Below are 16,868 nucleotides of genomic sequence, written 5' to 3'. Positions count from 1 at the left end.
AATACCCAGAGCAAGGGAGCAAGAGAAGGTATTTTAAAGTAGGATGTTGAAATAATTGTTAAATACATGGTCAATAAAAATGAATATTTATAAATAATGTAATAAAAACAGCTTTTTGTTTGGTGAATTGGCACAATTATTGTTTCAAATTTTTGTTTGGTAATGGAAGGGATTAAGTTAAAGAAAGAGGTTAGGGTGCCAACATTTGCTCTGTCCTGTTTTCCAGTGACCTAAACCCAGGGCCTAAATATTCATAATAGGTGTCATCCTCTTGTATTATTTTTATTTCAGTAAACGGTTGGTTGCACTGTATGATTGCTTCATCGTCCATTATGAATTTTGATCAGATTATCATAAGCTGATTAACGTACACTGTAAGGTCCTGTGTTTAGACATGGAGAATTCAGGGAAGAAAGTAAGAATTTTAGTCCAGTAGAAATTGATTTACTGCTCTCTTTACTTAGTACAAAGAAAGATATATTAGAGTGTAAGAAAACTGATAGTGTATCTTTAAAAGACAAAGAAAAAGCTTGGCAAGAGCTAGCAGAAAGTTTCAATGAAATTAGTGGAACTGTAGTACGGTAAGAGATTGGAAGATATTAAAGGGGAAGTATGAAAACCTCAAAAAGACCTGTAAAAGGAGATTTTCCGAAGATAAAAAAATACACATCATGTGCAGGTGGAGGTCCGAATCAACCGAACTTAATAATAACTTATATTAAAATAAAAGAGATTATTGGCACAATACAACTTGAGGGGCTACCATCTGTATGTGACTCAGATTGTCCTGGCCAGTCATCACTACTCGCATCTGTGGAGCATCCATCTGCAAACAGTGGAAAAGCACAATTTCCTCCTCAAATCCAATCAATTCAAAATTCCAATGTACTGGTAATTCCCTTTTCATCTGTGAATCTGTACAAGTCTGTAGCTTCCCAATCCTAAGCATTTGTCGCAGGTGACGATTCAAATCCCACTGATCAGGTAATTGAAGATATACCAATATAATAGTATCTCAGGATAATATACAAATTAATGAAGTAGAAGCCATTCCATGTAGCAGTCAATTCAGTATTCGGGACCTGAAGAAACCTACTTCCACTCCACTCCTAGTAAAGAAGAAAAGACCATCACTAGACAGTTCATTGACAGGAAAGAAACTTATGGCATTATGGCAAGAAAAACAAGTTCTGCAGTTACAAAAACAAGCAACAGAGGATCAAATTCAGTTCCAAAGGATGGAGCATGAATTTAAAGTACCGGTAACATAAATATGAAAGAAGAACATAGAGTGAAGATGAAACTCACAGAACTTCATATAAAAAAATAAGGAGTTTGATCATGAGATGAAAAGAAGAATTCTTGAACTTGATGTTAGGAATAGGGAATTGGACCTTAAAACAAACAGCTAACTGAAATCACAAGATTTTGAAGTAGTTATGGTGTTTATTTTGTTCAAGTCTATATGTTCTTTTTTATTTAAATTAAAAAATTTAATCTAACATATTAAATCACATCAGGTAACTTATATACTGATAACTTCAGTTTTGTAGTGGTTGTAATATGTTATGATGTCATTTTGATATTTTCATAATGTCACTCGGTTTATATCATTCACTGTATTAATAATACCATATTCAACATATCACATCAGGTTATCATGCTACTTAAAACAGAAGATATTTAAATTTATGTAGCTTCTTAAATAATTGAATAACAAGTTAATCAGTAGGTAGTTTAACTTAATTCCAATTGAAAAACGAAATTTATTGCATGTTATCACCAGACATCGGATTCTAGGGCAAATGCCTATTTTGTTTCTTTAGGAGAAAAGTAAAAATAATTATTAATATTTGTGTTTCACGGAAATTGAAGGGTATTCAAAGAGTTTTATAGTGCCCTAAAATGCCCTAAAACGGTTATTAGAGCCTAATTAGTTAATATTCGCCTAAAAATGCCTAACTCACTGTAAAGTTTCGCATTTTACTCTTACTTTTTATAATTTATACATGCATTCACTGCGAAATTTAAGGCATTTAAAAAGTGGAAAGTTTGCTTCACACCAACCATGAAACCATTGATAAAGGAAACAAAATGTTTTGAATCTCACGACACTCGCAATAGATTTCACCGAATTTAACATGTTTGGAGGCATAAATGCCGACAAAGAACCAACCTTAGTTTTGAAGCAGGCAACAATCACAACATGTGCTGCTACCGATTTCAGAGATATACTATAATATAAAAATGACTGTTTTCGGTCTGAAACCGATTAGCTGTACTGCCCTTCAGAGTGTCATAAAATCACCATTTTTTGGAGAAAGAGTGTTTTTGAAATATTTATGAAAAGTCGTAAAACTGCGAATTAGTAGGGTAAACCGTTACAAAATATTTAAAAGAATGGCCCTCCTAGTGTTAACACTACCAGGAAATGCAACAATAAGTGGAACTGTGTATTTTTGTCCAATTGAATCTCAATAACAACGGTTCATTTGAATGCTCGTTAACAGTTGCTCTCTCCCTCACCTTATTTGTGTTGAGAAGTTTTGAGCGGTAGGACGTTTTCCTGTGAAGTTTAACGCGATAATGCCGAAAAATATACGTGCAAAATCTACATTGATCCGGCAATGGCTAACAGAATATTCAGAATTCACTTATGATGGAAAAATAATATTCTGCAAGATTTGTAGCAAACAGGTATGTAACAATAGTTGAAATATATAAATTCTATTAATTTTAATGAGTAGGCCTATAATATCTATACATTGACTGAGCTATCCTGAGGTATAATTCTTTTTAAGACCACTACACTTTAACCTTTTAAATTCTGATAGTTAAAGTATTTGCAGGTCATTAAAATTTTGATTGTTCGAACCCACTAACTTTGTGATAGAAATACGGCAATACAACAATTAGGATTTTATTTTAATTCAGTTTACTTTACATTTTTTAGATTTCGCAAGAAAAGAAGTGCCACCTAAAGCAGCATGTGCAAGGAGCGGCTCATAAGGCTAAAGCTCAGTAGAAAAATCAACTGCAACAAACTTTACTAACACAGCCTACTTCATCCAATATCAGCAGCAATTTCTATGCTGATTTAACCAGAGCGTTTGTTGCTGCTAACATTCCCTGGAATGCAATTGAAAATCCGGTTTTAAGACAGTTTTTACAAAAATGCTGCAAACAAAATATCCCATCTGAGTCGACCCTAAGAAAAAATTACTTAGACAGAATATACAATGAAACTTTAGCTTCCATTCGGGAGGATATAGGTGATTCTTACATATGGGTCTCTGTGGATGAAACCTCAGATCCTACGAATAGGTATATAGCAAATATGGTAGTAGGAAAACTTAGTCCTGATGGACCTTCGATTCCACACCTCGTATGTGTTAAGGAACTTTCGAAAGTGAATAGCCAAGCCATTGCTTATTTTGTAAATAAAGGCCTACAGTCTTTATACTCAAGTAATATAGACGATTCTAAAGTTCTGTTGTTTTGTACTGATGCTGCCTCATACATGGTTGCTGCAGCTCCACTTCTTAAAACATTTTATCCTAACCTCACGCATGTAACCTGTCTAGCACATGGCCTTCACAGGGTTTCTGAAACAATCCGGAATGAATTTCCTCTTGTCAATTCGTTTATTTCTAACACAACAAAATGTTTTTGTAAAGCCCCATCCAGGATTTCAATATTCAGAGAGAACTTTCCAGATATCCCACTCCCATCTCAGCCGGTTGTTACACGATGGGGAACCTGGATTCAGTCAGTGGTGTATTATTCTAAGTATTTTAAAGAAGTGGTCACAGTTATTGATAAATTACCTGAAACTGATAGTGCAGCGTGTGTGAAAGCAGTGAAAGATTGTCTGAATGACTCACGAGTGAAAAACGATATTGCCTACGTAACATCAAACTTTTCTTTCATACCTGCAAGCATTGAACAATTAGAACGTGAAAAACAATCTCTTTGTAGTCAAATAGCAATAGTAAAGGAAGCTCAAGTGAACATACATTCTGCTTTGGGCGAAACTGGGAAAAAAGTTAAAAATAAGTGGGACAACGTATTAAATAAGAATGTAGGATTTTCATTGTTGGAAAAAGTATCAAGAGTGATATCGGGGGAAAGTGTAAATGTTCCAGTAAGTATTGATGTTTCTATTGTACCTAATTTAAAATTTGCGCCTCTCACATCAGTTTCGGTTGAAAGAAGTTTTTCTGCTTTCAAAATGATTCTCAGTGACAAAAGGCAAAGGTTAACTGTGGAGAATTTAGAAAAAATTCTGGTGGTGTACTGTGCAGATAATTATAATAAAGTCTGAGCATGGAACTGAATTTCAATAACTTAAAATGAGTAATCTTGATATCAATAATCATTATTTCATTAGTTTCAATATATTAAATTTGTGCAGCTCTGTTTATAAATATAATATAGTATTCTTTTTCAATGTTTAAACATACTTTTTTGTGCGTATTTTAGTGTATAACTAAAACTTCCAGTGAAAGAAATAAGTATGATACCTTGATGTGCCTAAAATGCCTATTTTCATTAAAATAGAGCCTAATTTTACAAATTTTGAGCTTATTTTAGGCGCCTAAAACTGCAATTTTGAGTGCCTAAAAATCCGATGTCTAGTTATCACCTATCACATAATTTATATATGGCTTATTTATAATATAGTAATAATACATGACAAAAAAACAGTAGGCTAGGCCTAATTATAACATGACATCAAAATGTTCATAAATCAATTGTTAGTTTCATTTCTAATTATTTTAATAGACATGAACATAATGTGACAGTATATTCCCTCCAGCTAATTTCTTATATGTTATAAAATAAACACACTGCATATTTCAAGTAATTAGTTACTTTCTTTCATTGAAATCCGACATTAATATAATTTTGATACAAATGCAGATTTATTTCAACTTGTAACATCACTCCGTAATTAAAATAAAGTGGGATTTTTACATAAATTGTGACTACACTATAATGTGTTAAAATATTTGTGTATCAGTAGTAATATTTTATACAACACAGTTACAGTTAAGTCATGTCATCGTTAGATTCTATATTATGGCGGTTGTGTTGCATCTAAAGCTACACCACACAAGATAATATGTCAGATATAAAAAAATAACAATTTTAGGCTTAATAATTTATGGTGTAAGTTACTGGTACAGGGTACTGCTTAATTTTCAGTGAAGTAAAGTTATAATACTTTTGAAAATATCCAAGTTTAACATGAATAATAAACAATGTTACATGTACTACAGTGAATGAAACTTACTTTATGTTAATTTCATCCCTTTGTTTCACTGATTCACAAACAATTTTTAGTCATGAACGTACTGATGGATAAGGTGCTGGTAATGCTTAATTTCCAGTGAAGTAAAGTTATAATATACTTTCGAAAATATGCAAGTTTAACATGAATAATAAACAATGTTACATTTACTGCAGTGAATGAAACTTATTTTATGTTAATTTAATCTCTTCCTTCACCGGTTCACCAACAAATCATGGAAGTACTGATGGATAAGATGGTTTCGCCTGACATTATTTTCTGCTACATTTGAGTGGTTGTTAGCTGCTTGAGAGAAGTTATGCACAGCCTTAATAGCATCCAACTGGTCATCAGTAACAGGAGGTATATTTTCATTCTCATTGCAAGCTATATTGTGTAAAATAGCTGTTGCCACAATTACACTTTGAATTCTGTCCAATTTTAGTCTGATTCCAGTAGCTAAAAAGGAAATCTTCTTTTCTATACTGGTACCCCATAGCTCCTCTCTACTGGACTTCTAGTCCTTATGATGGCCTCCTGAAAAAGTTGTTCCTCTGGCGTGTGTGTAATTGTCAGTGGTGTAATGAGATAATTTTGTACAGCATATCCACTATCTCCAACTAGAATGGCTGCACCAAATTCTCCATCTTCAAATCGCCTCTTAATTCTTGAAGAATTAAAAATATGTGAGTCATCAGATGAGCCTGGCCACCTAGCCACAATGTCTCGAATCAACAAGGAAGAATCAGACAATTTGCACATTAATTGAAAAAAAAAATTCCTTGCGATTTCTGAAGATTTCTGCATCTCCTCCACTGGTGATTGTATTTTCACATGTGTTCAGTCAATTGCACTTATATAGTTTGGAAAACGCGAAATCGTATAAATTCCGTGCTTAACCCTTGCCGTTCCTTTAGGTGTTGTTGGCATGTTGATACAACGCTGTGACAAATGTCCTATAGCTGTAGAAACTTTTGCAAGGACTGAGAGAACAGAGACTGGAATTAGAGTACAGAGAGTGGACCGAGAGTAGAGAGAGTGAACTGAAAGTACAGAGAGTGAACTGAGAGTACAGAGAGTGGACTGAGAGGACAGAGAGAAGCCTGGGAGGATAGATAGAGCACTGAGGGATATGGAGTAAGCTAAGAGAACAGAGACTGAACTGAGTGTCAAGAAGGTGGAGAGCGAGGATGGTGAGTAGACTGAGAGACCAGAGAGTGGACGGAGGGGACAGAGAGTAGACTGAGAGGAAAGGAAATGGACTGAGAGGACAGAAAGTGGACAGAGATTGCAGAGAGTGAATTGAGAGTACAGAGAGTAAACTGAGGGGCAGAGAATGGAATGAAGGGACAGAGTGGACGGAGACGACAGGAAGAGGACTCAGACAACAGTATGTAGCCTGAGAGGATAGGAAGTGGACTGAGAGGATAGGAAATGAGCAAGAGGAGTGGGAATGAGCTAAGAGAACAGCGAGTGAACTGAGAGAAAAGAGAGTGGACACAGAGAATGTTGAGTATATTGAGAGAACAGAGAGTGGACTGAGAGGACAGAGAAGGGGCAGAGATTACAGAGAGTAAATTGAGAGTACATTGTGTGGATTGAAAGGACGGAAAGTGATACAAAGAAAACTGAGAGGACGGAGTGGGCTGAGGAGAAAAAGAGTGAACTGAGAAGACGCAGATTGGACTGAGAGGAGAGAGAGAGAGGACTGAGGTAGTAGAACAGGGAAAGGAAACAGAGTGGACTGATATCAAAGAGAGAGTACTGAAATTACAGTGAGTGAGCACAGAGAGGACTGAGAGGAAAGAATTCTGAATCGCAGTTTCCCCAGTTCACTCTCTATCCTCTCAGTTCACTCTCTGTACACTCAATCCACTCTCAGTTTTTCACCCCACTCTGTCCTCTCTGTCACCTGAGTCCATATTCTGTACTCTCTGTCCTCTCAGACTACTCTCTGTCCTCTCGATCCACACTGTGTCTCCTCTCTGTTCTCTCAGTCCACTCTCTGTCACCTCAGTCTACTCTCTGTCCCTTCCCTGTTGTCTCAGTCACTCTCTGTCCTATCAGTCCACTCTTTGCCTTCTCAGTCCATTCTCAGTCCTCTCAGTCCACTCTCTGTCTTCACTCTGTCCTCTGAGTCCACACTCTGTGCTCTCATACACTCTCTGTTCTCTCAGTCAACTCTATCCTCTCTGTCCACTCTCTCTTCTCTCAATTCACTCTCTGGTCCCTCTCTATTCTTTTAGTTCACTCGCTATCCCCACAGTGCTCCATCTATTCTCTCAGTCTCCTCTCTGTTCTCTCAGTCCACTGCCTGTCCTTTCATTCCACTCTCTGTAGGCCTACTCACAGTCCACTCTCTGTATTTTAGTCCACTCTCTGTACACTCAGTTCACTCTGTCACTTTTGTGCCTTCTCTGCCCTTTGCCGTCCCTCTGTCCACTCTCTCTCGTCTCAAAGTTCAGTTCATGAAGGAAAGAGGAGACTGAGAATAAAACAATGACTGAGAAGACAGTGATGACTGAAATTTAGTGGAAGGGGTTCAATATGTAAGGTTTTTTCAGATTTAGATTTTCCAGCAAGTCCTTCTTACCCACATTAATGAATTTTAATTTTAAGGGGCTCGAACTAAGGAGATAACACGCTCACTAGGTTCAAACTACAGTCCGATATTTAACGGAGGGGGTTCATTATGTATACAAGTTTAGGTTTTTCCTGCAATTCTTTATTCCTACAATAAGCAATTATACATTTTCAGGGCTCGAACTCAGGACCCGTCATTGGGTTAAAACTACAGACTGTAATGTGGCGGAAGATTTGCATTGTGTATACAAGTTTTTAGTTTTTCCTGAAATGTTTTATTCTTTTAATAAAAAATTATAAATTTTCGAGGCTCGAACTCAGAGAATAATACCGTCATTGGGTTGAAACTACAGGCTGTAATTTGGCGGAAGATGTGCATTGTGTAAACAAGTTTTAAATTTTTCCTGCAATTTTTATGTCTTTAATGAAGAATTATAAGTTTACGGGGCTCAAACCCAGGAAATAATGCCGTCACTGGGTCCAAACTACAGACTGTAATTTGGCGGAAGTCGAGCAGTGTGTATACAAGTTTGTAGATTTTTCCTGGAAATTTTTATGCCTCTAATAAACAATTATAGCCTACACTTTCGGTATTCGAACTCAGAAAATATTGCCATCACTTTGTCCAAACAAGAGACTGTAATTTGGCGGAAGATGTGCATTGTCTATACAAGTTTTTAGATTTTTCTTGCAATTTTTTATGTCTCTAATACAGAATTATAAATTTTCGGAGCTCAAACCCAGGATATAATGCCGTCATTGAATCCAGACTACAGGCTGTAATTTCGCGGAAGTGGAGCATTGCGTGTACATGTTTTTGGACTTTTCCTGTAATTTTTAATACCTATAATGATGAATTATATATTTTTGGGGCTCGAATTCGGCCTTAATTGGTTCCTATGTTGGCGGTTCCATAGATGAACCGTTCCTACCTACTACAAACATAATCTTTGTAATAAGACAACAGTATTTTACACTCTTTGCGCGTCTTGTACTCTCTGCTCGACCTGCATTAGGTTTTTATCGAGAGGAAGATTGGCATAAGTAACAATTTTCGTTACAGTGGAGGCAGATGAGTTAAGGTTGGTAGCGCAAAAAGCGCTAGAAATATGTTGGCACTCCTTCAAATGTTACAGCATAGCGGGACAAATACTGCAGTAGAGCCCTGGAATCGGTGTGGTTTAGTGGATAAAGTGTCAGCACGTAGAGCTGAAAACCCGCGTTTGAGTCCCAGTGCCGGAGAGAATTTATCTCTGTTCTATCCATCCTTCATCAATTAGCATGATGACCACCAGACCACTGAGGACGACTGCATCCCGTGGTTTAAATGTGATCAATATATAACAGTTATATTTATCAAAAATAAGAGAGTACCTGATCTCAGCGACTTCACCATCTGATGACAAGTAGTTCACCTTGGAATGTGATTCCTGCTGAGGTCTGGATGATGGAGGAGGTGACATGGGTGGTGGACTTGAAGCAGACTTTACACTAGATGTCCTGTTTCGTTTTGGTGGCAAGGCAGGAGGTATACCAGATACTTCCTTGACAGGAGAGGTTGGTACATCAACACTGAAACATATGAAAACTACATTAAAAATAGTGGCAGGAAAGTGGTATCAGTGAATGCATTAATGAAAATGTTAAAAAAATCCATGTGAGAAAAACTTAATTAATTTATGCACATACATAATAAAAATCTAAAATTTTGAAATTAAATTATATAATTTAATAAATTACATGAAAAGTGTGACAAATTCATGACATAGCAATGTATACTAATACAATTTTACATTTACTGTGATATGCAGTCATCTTATGTTATTACTTGCTCTCTTATCATCTCAATAAAGTTTTTAAGTTTTTATGAAGTTTTACATTTTAATTAACTTTATTTAACAAGTAGAATTATGAGAAACTGTCGTAAAGCTGTTTGAATCATATGATGACCTGGCATTGTGGGAAGTGAATGATGAACTACGAGAATTCATAGCTCACAATGGAATCAAGCAAAATGACCAGGCAGACTCTTGTAAGTCTGAAAGGCAATATGCCAATTAGAAACGATTTTTACCGAAACGGTTTAAAAATATATTAATGGCGACATTGTAAAGTGAGCTTGGTTAGTATATTCAGTGTCAATGAGATGTGTATTTTGTGCTCCTTGCAAGCTTCATGGAGGCACAATTTCATTAGCAACCAGTGGATTTAATGACTGAAGAAATTGTAATATTATATTTATGACCATGACAATTTTCCTGAACACCATGAGTATATCAGTTGGGGGAGGCTTTTAAGAAGAATGAACACCAAGCTGATTATGCAACATCAGGAAGAAGTTTTACATAAACAAAATGTATTGCAACAAGTGGTGGAAGCAGTGAAGTTTCAGCATCTTGTGGGTTACACCATTTTATGGTGAAAACGAAATTATTGGATCTGTAAGAAATGAGAATTTTCTTGGTTGTATTGAATTCGTATCTAAATTTGATTCATTCATGGCTAATTACCTGGCTAGATATGAAAACAAGAGAAGAGGTGTACTCTCTTATTTATCATCTATGACTGTTGATGAGTTTATTCTGCAATTATCTGATCAAGTCAAAAATAACATCATAGCAGAGGTACAAAATTATTCAATTATCAATAATCATAGATTCCACCCCAGATGTATCACATAGTGACCAGTTAACGCTTGATATTCACTATGTTTTGCCAGATGGCATTCCTGTTGAATGTTTTATGTTCTTGCCTTAGTGTGGCCACAAAGGTAAGAACATGGCAAAAGTTGTTGTGCCTATTATATATAACGGGACCTCTGCGGTGACTGAATGGTCAGACTTTCAGACTGTCATGCAGGCGGCCTGGGTTCGAGTCCCGATTAAGCCTGGGATTTTTTCATTTTTGCCTATTTCAAACTAGACACCGAAATCTTAATTTTTCGTTTTTCCTGTTTGTGAAGTGCTATTTGAAGAATCCAAGTTCTACGTTGTAAGAACTACAACAATGACTGATCTCTCTTTTATATTAGTTTAAAATTAGTTTAAAATAGCTTGTAAGAAAGTCTTAGATTAGAAATGTTTAGTTTAATGTAGTTCTGTTTATAAGTATGATTCTACGGAAAAATAAGGGTGTAACTGTTTGTCTTATTTGAACTGTTGTATCAGTGAAGCGTGGTGAGTCAGTGAAGTTATGGTTTACAGTGGCAGTGAATAGTTTCGATCAGTGATAATTGAGGGACTGAGTGCAAGAAGGGCATTTTAGAGGATGTGCCCTTTTTGAGTAAAACACTTTATTGTGTTCTCTGATCTGTTATGCATATGATCACCAAGTTTTAGTTCAATACTGTGATCATAGGGGTCAGGAGTAACCAAAATGTAAAGGCGTGCATGGATCACATTTCTGTACTCTGTTTTCTTTGTCATGAACTCAAGTAGCCACTGTCGTTTCCTGCTGTAAAGTAGTTGCTTGAGGTTGTGGTATACTTGTTTGGTGTTGTGCTGCTCAATCTGTGATTCGTTTTTCTAGCAATTTGGAAGAGTAATGAGTGCTACTACGAGATCCACAGCTTCTACGCACAGTGCAGCTGTTGTTGAGAAGGGAAAGGGTTTGAAGAAGCGTGTGGATAAAAGTAAATGGAAATGAAATATAGCAAAAGTCAACCGAGCATCAGGTAAGCAATATGTTGCTACAACCAACACAGTCATAGCAAAGAAGAAGTTTCAACGAGTCCACAACTGCTGTAACAAACAATGTTGTAAACACATAACTAATTGGTGAATAGAAGTCTCTTTTCCACAACTTTCTATCCATGGCTGATTACGGGCAACAGGACATGTATCTCACAACAATATTAATCCCTGTAGAGCCGAAAGAATGCACAGCAAAACCCAAGAATATTCCTAGGATTTTTAACTGGAAATATGAAGTGATACATTTAGAATGTAAACATTCAGTTTGTAAGCAGTTTGTGATAGAACTTTTCCAGTGCGGCCCTAAGAGATTGCGAACCATCCAGCAAAAGCTGTGTGCCGGGACATCATCTGTACTTGCTGACATGAGGGGAAAGCTTTCTAATCGACCGAACAAGATTGCCTCCCAAGTTTGGGATTTAGTACAAGAACATTGGTAAGTGCTTCCACAAAAAAATACACACTATTGTGTCGCCTCAACGTCGAGAAAATATTTTGATAATCCTGGTCTAAACGTCCAGGAATTATTCAATCTATTCTCTGAGTTTTTTCGTGAAAAAACTGGACAGTGACTTCAGATGAAGTACGCAACATATCATCGATACTTTAGAGAAAACTCCGAGCCAGCAGCCTCGCATGGATACTTGTGACTTCTGCGTTAAATGTGAGATTTTACTCAAAGAAAACTCGAACAACCCGTGCAAAGCTGACTACCAGATTCATAAGAACAATGTCAATGCATACACACAACTCAAAGACAGAATGATCAGTCTGGCTCGTGATGATCAAAGTGTTTTGGTTTTTTGAGTTTTATTATGTGCAGAATTTGCATATTGAGCATATTTTTCCAGTAAGCGGCCATTTGTGTTGTGTTTGCGACTGTAACTTTGGACTCTACGGGACTGTGAAAAAACGGCAAGAAAGACTTTGTACTCCTTAATCATACCTAAAGATATTTTCTAGCTGTCGAAAAAATCCAAGTCCATTTGAAGTTCGAGAAGGTTCAAGTCTCACCAAGGACTGGGGCACAGGTCTGAACACACTATTCAGAGCTCAGCCAACAAGCAAAGCCAATAAGTTTAAAACCCAAGAGAGTGTTCTGATACACTATTCTCATTTTGGCATAATGTCTGCATCCAAATCGTACGCAGCTGTGAGCCCTTCAAGTACTGGCAAGACCACAAGCTGGAACTTCTTGACTTCGGAGAACTTCAAGCACCGTCCATCAAAAAGAGCAAGCTAGACGACTTAAGAGACCTTATGGAGTTCTTGTCAACTGAAGAAAGGGAGTGGTATGATAGAAACATTTTTATTTCTAGTATTCAAAATGACGCCACTGAACATGATGACATAGATTTTGATTCAGGCAGTTACTATCAAGATGAACATCTGTAATACTTGAACATACTAGTGTTTACAGTAACATACTCATTGTCTTTTGTTTTTATTTGCTTAAGGCCCAGTGCTTGTATTTGTTTTCATAACGCCACAAATTGTTAGAGAAGTTCGATATTTTGATTTGGTATAATGTATTAAAGGTTAAAATTATTATTTTGTTTGGATTTATTCACAACACTTGATATTTACTGGTTTTAACGTGTTCTTTGCAAGAAGGCAGATTCATGGTCTTTTATTTTACTCGTTTTCAGTATTTCCTTTTTATATGCGGTACAAAATATGTTTTGAAATAACTACTGAAGCTTTCCTGGCGACGTGATTACTAAAAAAATTTCTTGGGCTTCCAGCCAGGTCATAAGTTGGTGATCCACCGACGTTTCGAGGATATTCATCTTCCTCGAAACATAGGTGGATCACCAACTTATGACCTGGCTGGAAGCCCGAGAAATTTTTGAGAAAATATGTTTTGTAAGTAGTTACTAAAGACAACTATATTCCATATGGCATAAGCCTCGTTATTATCAAAGATGATTCAATAACATTATTGCTGTTTGAATTTTCAACATCAATTTTCTCAAAACTTGCATTTGAGAGAAGTGCCTTTCTTGCACTCAACCCCTCAATTTATAGTGTCGGTGAAATGTTTCATAGTGCCAGTGCAGTGAATGAGATGAGAGTGAAGTGAAAGATTATCAGTACCAATGTGAAACTTATGTAGAGCCTATACATATATATAGGTTGTAATGGAAAATTAGATTCATTTATTAATTAGGTTATTTTATGTACTATTATTAATTGTAGTTATGTATTTTGTAACTATTGTGTAATAATTGTATTGTGCATTATTTTTATTGTGTGAAATTAAGTTACCCCTGCCACCAGGTGTTTGCCCACTTGCAGTGTAAATAAATACATATTTCTCTCCCCCTCCCCCTCTCCCCTCAATGGCGCAGTAAAAAGAATCCGACAAGATATTGGAAACTCACACATCTGGATATCAGGTGACGAAACGACTTGACAATCTTGGTCGAAACATTGCGAATTTAGTTGTACAGAAATTGAATCCAGATGCACCATTCCAAACTTACCTGATATGCACAAACAAGTTCCTAAGATAAATTAGGCAACAATCCCACTATTTGTCTACAATGAACTGAAAATACTATATCCAAATAATATTGACGAAAAGAAAGTCCTGCTTCTCATATACAGAGATGCTGCAATGGCACTGCTTAGGGTGTTCTATCATTTTACATTATACTTGATGTGTCTTGCCCATGGTATGAACCGCATATGAGAACAAGTACGGGTAGAATTTCCTAGGGTCAGTAAATTAATCTTTATTGTGAAAAAAGCTTTCATTAAGGCACCAAAAAGGATACAGGCTTTCAGAGAAGAGTTTCCAGATATTCGTCTGCCACCTCAACCAGTTCTTATCTGATGGGATATATGGTTAAAAGCAGCAGAGTACTACATTGAACATTTCTTAAAGATCCAGAAAGTCATCAAAAATCTACCTGAGGATGCTGCTTGTGTCACTTCGGCAAAACAGTTCTCGAAGATTCCTCCATCTCCTGTGATTTGGTTTACATTAGGTCCCACTATACGTTTCTTGTGGCAACGTAGCAATCATGAAGACGTTCAACTTGATATCCTCAAGCCAAAATTTAAAAAAAATAGTAATTAATCTACCGTCAACAAAATAAATAAAAAGTAAATATTCTTAATCTACCAAAAGTACAAATTTAACAAAAACACAGAACAAACAAAAAAAAATAAAATAAAATAAACACATAAAACTGGAAAATTAACTTTCAGGCTATACTAAAAATATTCTTTTCTATTACGATACATAACTTTCCATTTCAAATCAAATCATCATTTTGAATTTGAAGCAGCAGCCTGATATCGACATTTTGTAGTCAGAATGGAAAGGCTCATGGAAACCTATCTAAGAAAACATGACTTTGCTGAAGGAGTTCAAACAAAAAAATCAAGGAAGTGCCAGGAAATGTAGGAGAAGAAGTGTGTACAAAAATGGAAAACGTTTTACAAAAGAACAAGGGCCTGAATGAACTATGTGCAGCAGCAGATATTCTTGGGCGAAATCCGATGTTGTAGTTTATTGCAACATTCCAGTTGGACATGTGCCAAAATTGAAGTATGCCCCCATTACATTCTGTTGATGTAGAACATTCTTTTCCTGCTTATAAACTGATGTTCACCAACAAGTACCAAACGTTTTCTCTAGAACATTTAAAGAAGACTTTAGTAATTTACTGCGAAGCCAACAATGGTTTGAACAGTTGAAACAATTTTTGTGGAGTTTTAAATGCATTTAGGTGTATACATATCATTTTAAGTAACAGTACTGGCATCTGTGACAAAGTTTAGTCTGTGTGGACACTCAAGTACTATTTCCTATAGCTTAGAACTCTATGTACAGGTCTAATGTTAGTTTCTTTGTCTTTATTAATAAATTTCCTAATTTGCTTTTGTTAACATTGTACTATTTTTTAAATATCTATAGTTTTCCCTATCCTATACTTTTAGAGTCTGTTTTATAAAGTCTAAATGAGGTACTGAAAAGACTCATTTTAGGCACCTAAAACATTTTCTTAGGACCTAAAAATCTGCTATCTATTTATCATTGTTTGAAATAACACTAATTATTCACGCACTGTAACATAAGATCACTCGATACTCTTGATTCTATATATAGTTGGGATTTGGGGCTAGCACATTTGAAAGATTGTATACAATAATTTTTAATACTTGGCAAAAGCAAAATTACTACATTAAATATAAATAGCACATATAGTGCTTTTATCTGGTGTAATGTGCCCTGTTCCAACATCTTTTTGACGTGAATATGTCTAAGTTTGGTCCAGTACTAAGGTGCCATCTCAAAAAGTCGATCGACACATTGGCAGATTGCGCGGCAGCCAAGACAGTGTAATTCGATAATGCAAAGTGATAGAAAGTTCGCAGTGGCGTAAAAGACTTGTAACGAACTAGGCTACAATCTCGATTGAGCAACACTCAACAGACAGCAAGCTGAATTGGAAAAATTCGCAAGTGAAGTTTAATGAGGCGAGAAAATTCACAAAGTCGAGGCATATGCAGTGCAAATGGGAGCAGACATAATAAGCAATGAGTAGAAAGTGATAGAGCACGATGGTTACTATAGCAACCGACATGTTCACTCTCAATGCATACAAGATGGCTACTCACAGGAGTCCCAGCACAGTGAAGATATATGGAGTTTTCAGGATATCTGGAAAGAAGAGATGTCACTGCTGACGTTTACCTTAACAGCAATTCTATCAGTGACGTATTTATGTAAAATAACTTTCGGCTGTCTCTCTAATGCTGCCTACTAACATTTTCTTGTTGTAGGCCTATTTTCCATCAGAGAACCGAGAAATGTTCGAAATTCGCGCCGCCAACATATTGTAAGACTTCTTCCTTTTCAACTTCATTGTCTCTCTCCTGAGATTATTCCTGCTAGTTAACACCATGAGGAATCTAGTTTAGAATTGTTTGATCTCCTTTGAACAACTTCAATTCTTACAATCATGTCTAATCTTCATTGCTAAAAGACCGTCATGCTGCAACAGACGTCACAAGGAAAGATCATAACATGAAAGATAAAAATACTGAAGAAATGGCTATGCTTTGAAAAACCTTGACATACTTTGGGTACCTGTATGTAGTTTCGTAAATACCTTTGTTGCAAACTAATTTATAACTTTTTTAATCCAAACTGAGTTAATTTATAATAACAGGGATTTAATTTGTATTCCTTCTGAAATGTGCATTAAAATGTGAAAATAAATAAGGGTTAATTATGTTTTAAAAATGACTTCTATTTAACACCATTTAGGCCTAAAAATTCCCGG

General features: G+C 36.1%; 1 protein-coding gene across 5 annotated transcripts in view; it reads right to left on the bottom strand.

The window, feature by feature from the left end:
- The window catches only part of C3G (C3G guanyl-nucleotide exchange factor), a 403,493-nt gene that overhangs the window by 59,269 nt on the left and 327,356 nt on the right, over positions 1-16,868 (bottom strand). For all 5 annotated transcript variants that reach the window (XM_069820753.1, XM_069820750.1, XM_069820751.1 and 2 more), the window contains one exon: positions 9,251-9,448. In XM_069820753.1, coding sequence (XP_069676854.1) covers positions 9,251-9,448 — 198 coding nt within the window. The remainder of the gene's footprint in view (positions 1-9,250; positions 9,449-16,868) is intronic.

The sequence above is a fragment of the Periplaneta americana genome, chromosome 3 (assembly GCF_040183065.1).
Source record: "Periplaneta americana isolate PAMFEO1 chromosome 3, P.americana_PAMFEO1_priV1, whole genome shotgun sequence".
Lineage (NCBI taxonomy): Eukaryota > Metazoa > Arthropoda > Insecta > Blattodea > Blattidae > Periplaneta > Periplaneta americana.
This window is presented reverse-complemented; position numbering and strand designations above follow the sequence as displayed.